At 41.9% G+C, this 2,086-nt stretch overlaps 1 protein-coding gene across 1 annotated transcript in view; it reads left to right on the top strand.

Annotated features, from left to right (window-relative positions):
* Positions 1–1,531: 1,531 nt before the first annotated feature.
* The window catches only part of ifih1 (interferon induced with helicase C domain 1), a 13,240-nt gene continuing 12,685 nt past the window's right edge, over positions 1,532–2,086 (top strand). Inside the window, exon 1 of the mRNA XM_008288406.1 lies at positions 1,532–2,058. Coding sequence (XP_008286628.1) covers positions 1,624–2,058 — 435 coding nt within the window. The 5' untranslated portion in view covers positions 1,532–1,623. The remainder of the gene's footprint in view (positions 2,059–2,086) is intronic.

Below are 2,086 nucleotides of genomic sequence, written 5' to 3'. Positions count from 1 at the left end.
CAGAGAGAGGATTATATTAATTATTCACGGGTTACTGAATGAATTTGGATCCTAAAGAAATGCCAGAGATCAGCACAGTGTTGGGTGTAGTTTGTCTTGGCTGTTGTCTGGGGGCCTGGTAACACTAAGTATGTGCTAAAATCACAACATTATTGACGCCATTATTATTAAATTCAGAGTGAACTCAATTTAGCAAAAGACACTGTTTGATGACAACTTGAAGTAGTTGGGAACCATTGGAGTTATTGTTTCTTCACCTCCACGGCTGATGAAAATCTATCATTCGATTTCACTCTAATGAAAAAGCCCCGTGTAATGTTCGCTGACGTAATATCAGTCGCTACTAAAAACATTAGATGACTCATCTACCCATCAAGTTGCTGCAGTTTACATCATGTGGCCAACTCCATGGTGGGGTAACTCTGTTATCTGTGGTCAAAACAATTACAACAAAATATTTCAGATCCTACACGAGTGAGCAATACTGAAGTTACAACTCCCCCAAAGTTCTTATCTTCCTTCTGCACCTCTAATGTATCATCTGGTATTTTCCCAAACAGATGATGTGACGGCATTTACAAAACAACCAAAGTGATACATGCTGTTAGACTGAAAACATTTACAGCTGAGTTTGAACATTAGTCTGTGAGTTTTTAGACGTCTTTCATAGCTTTAAAACATTATTGCATGTCTCTATTGTGTCTAGACGCTCATAAGATATTGGAATACATTGGAACAGGGCTTTAACCAGGATAATGGAGGCATGGTAGAATGGATGATCTCTGCAGGATCTGGACCAGAAATATGAAATACACATTATGGGGGCATGTGAGATACATTAGCTTGCAAAAAAAAGGGGCATAATATGGGACCTTTAATGCAGAAAAGTGACATATTGCTGTCTTAATCTGTATTATAAATTTCGGGATAACTGTGGAGGTTCTTATGTGAGGAAAGGGGCATATAAACTAAGGCTATGCATAGTTCAAAACAATAACATATTTTAGCTTTAAGGTTAAATATTGGATACACACTTGATCCTCTGAACCCTGCCGGTGGGTTTTAAAGGCGCATTGCCATCTAAAAAATCACAAAAATTAAACAATCTGTAAGACAAAGAAACTGTAAAGACAGAAAGAATGATTTTTTAAAGTTTCTAACATTCCTTGAACTGCTCATGTACGATGTGCAGTTTCATTTTCTAGTTGTTTGAGTGACTTTTGTGAACTTTGCCTTTTCTTTAATGGAACGGTGTGAATACATTTGAGGACGACTGTACATCTATATCTTTCAGTGCATCCTAAAAAAAAAATAAAAATAAAAACCAAAACATCATAATTGATGGATTATAATTATTTATTTTACTATAAATGATTAATATTACTAACATCTTCTCAGTACATAATTATGACTATGTTCCACTGTGAGCTTCAGTCATGACGGGAACATGAACAACTACTGTGTTCCAACAGTGACATCTAGTGGCCACTTTAAAATCTGGGACTTTTTGGAGAAATGAAAGTGAAAGTGTTTTGTTTTCCTGGATATAAAGCCCGGTGAATCAGCATCCTGGTAGTGTTGTCGGAGCCAGCCTGGTGCCCGGTCCCGTCCAAGTGAGCCGTCATGGAATCTCAGCCCGATGAAGTTCAGGAGCGTCTCATTGAAGACTTCACGCCGAGGCTGCGAGAGTACATCCAGGTGGAGCAGGTCCTCAACTGTGCGCACTTTCTCGACAACGAGCAGAAGGAGCTGATCAGACAAAAAGCGAGAACCGAGGGCAACCGCCGGGCTGTGGACCTGCTCCTGAGCGCGGTGGTCCGCAGGCCTCATGCTCCAGGCTGGTTCACGGCTTTCGTGGATGCGCTGAACCAGTCGGGCTGCGAACATGCAGCGGACTACATGCAGCTGAACCTGCCCAGTCCTGAGGCGGAGGCAGAGAATGACAGCAGGGTGAGGCTCATCCAGCTGCTGTCCCCCAGCCTGGTGGAGATGAAGACGGATCAAGTGTGTGCGCACTGCTTCGCTGCAGGCCTGCTCACCGCCGACGACAACGAAATCGTGAGTACACTGATGTCCTCATATTTAT

This window comes from Stegastes partitus, unplaced genomic scaffold (genome assembly GCF_000690725.1).
Source record: "Stegastes partitus isolate 25-593 unplaced genomic scaffold, Stegastes_partitus-1.0.2 Scaffold557, whole genome shotgun sequence".
In the NCBI taxonomy this organism is placed as follows: domain Eukaryota; kingdom Metazoa; phylum Chordata; class Actinopteri; family Pomacentridae; genus Stegastes; species Stegastes partitus.
Note: the sequence above shows the minus strand (reverse complement) of the source record. Positions and strands in the feature narration are given on the sequence as shown.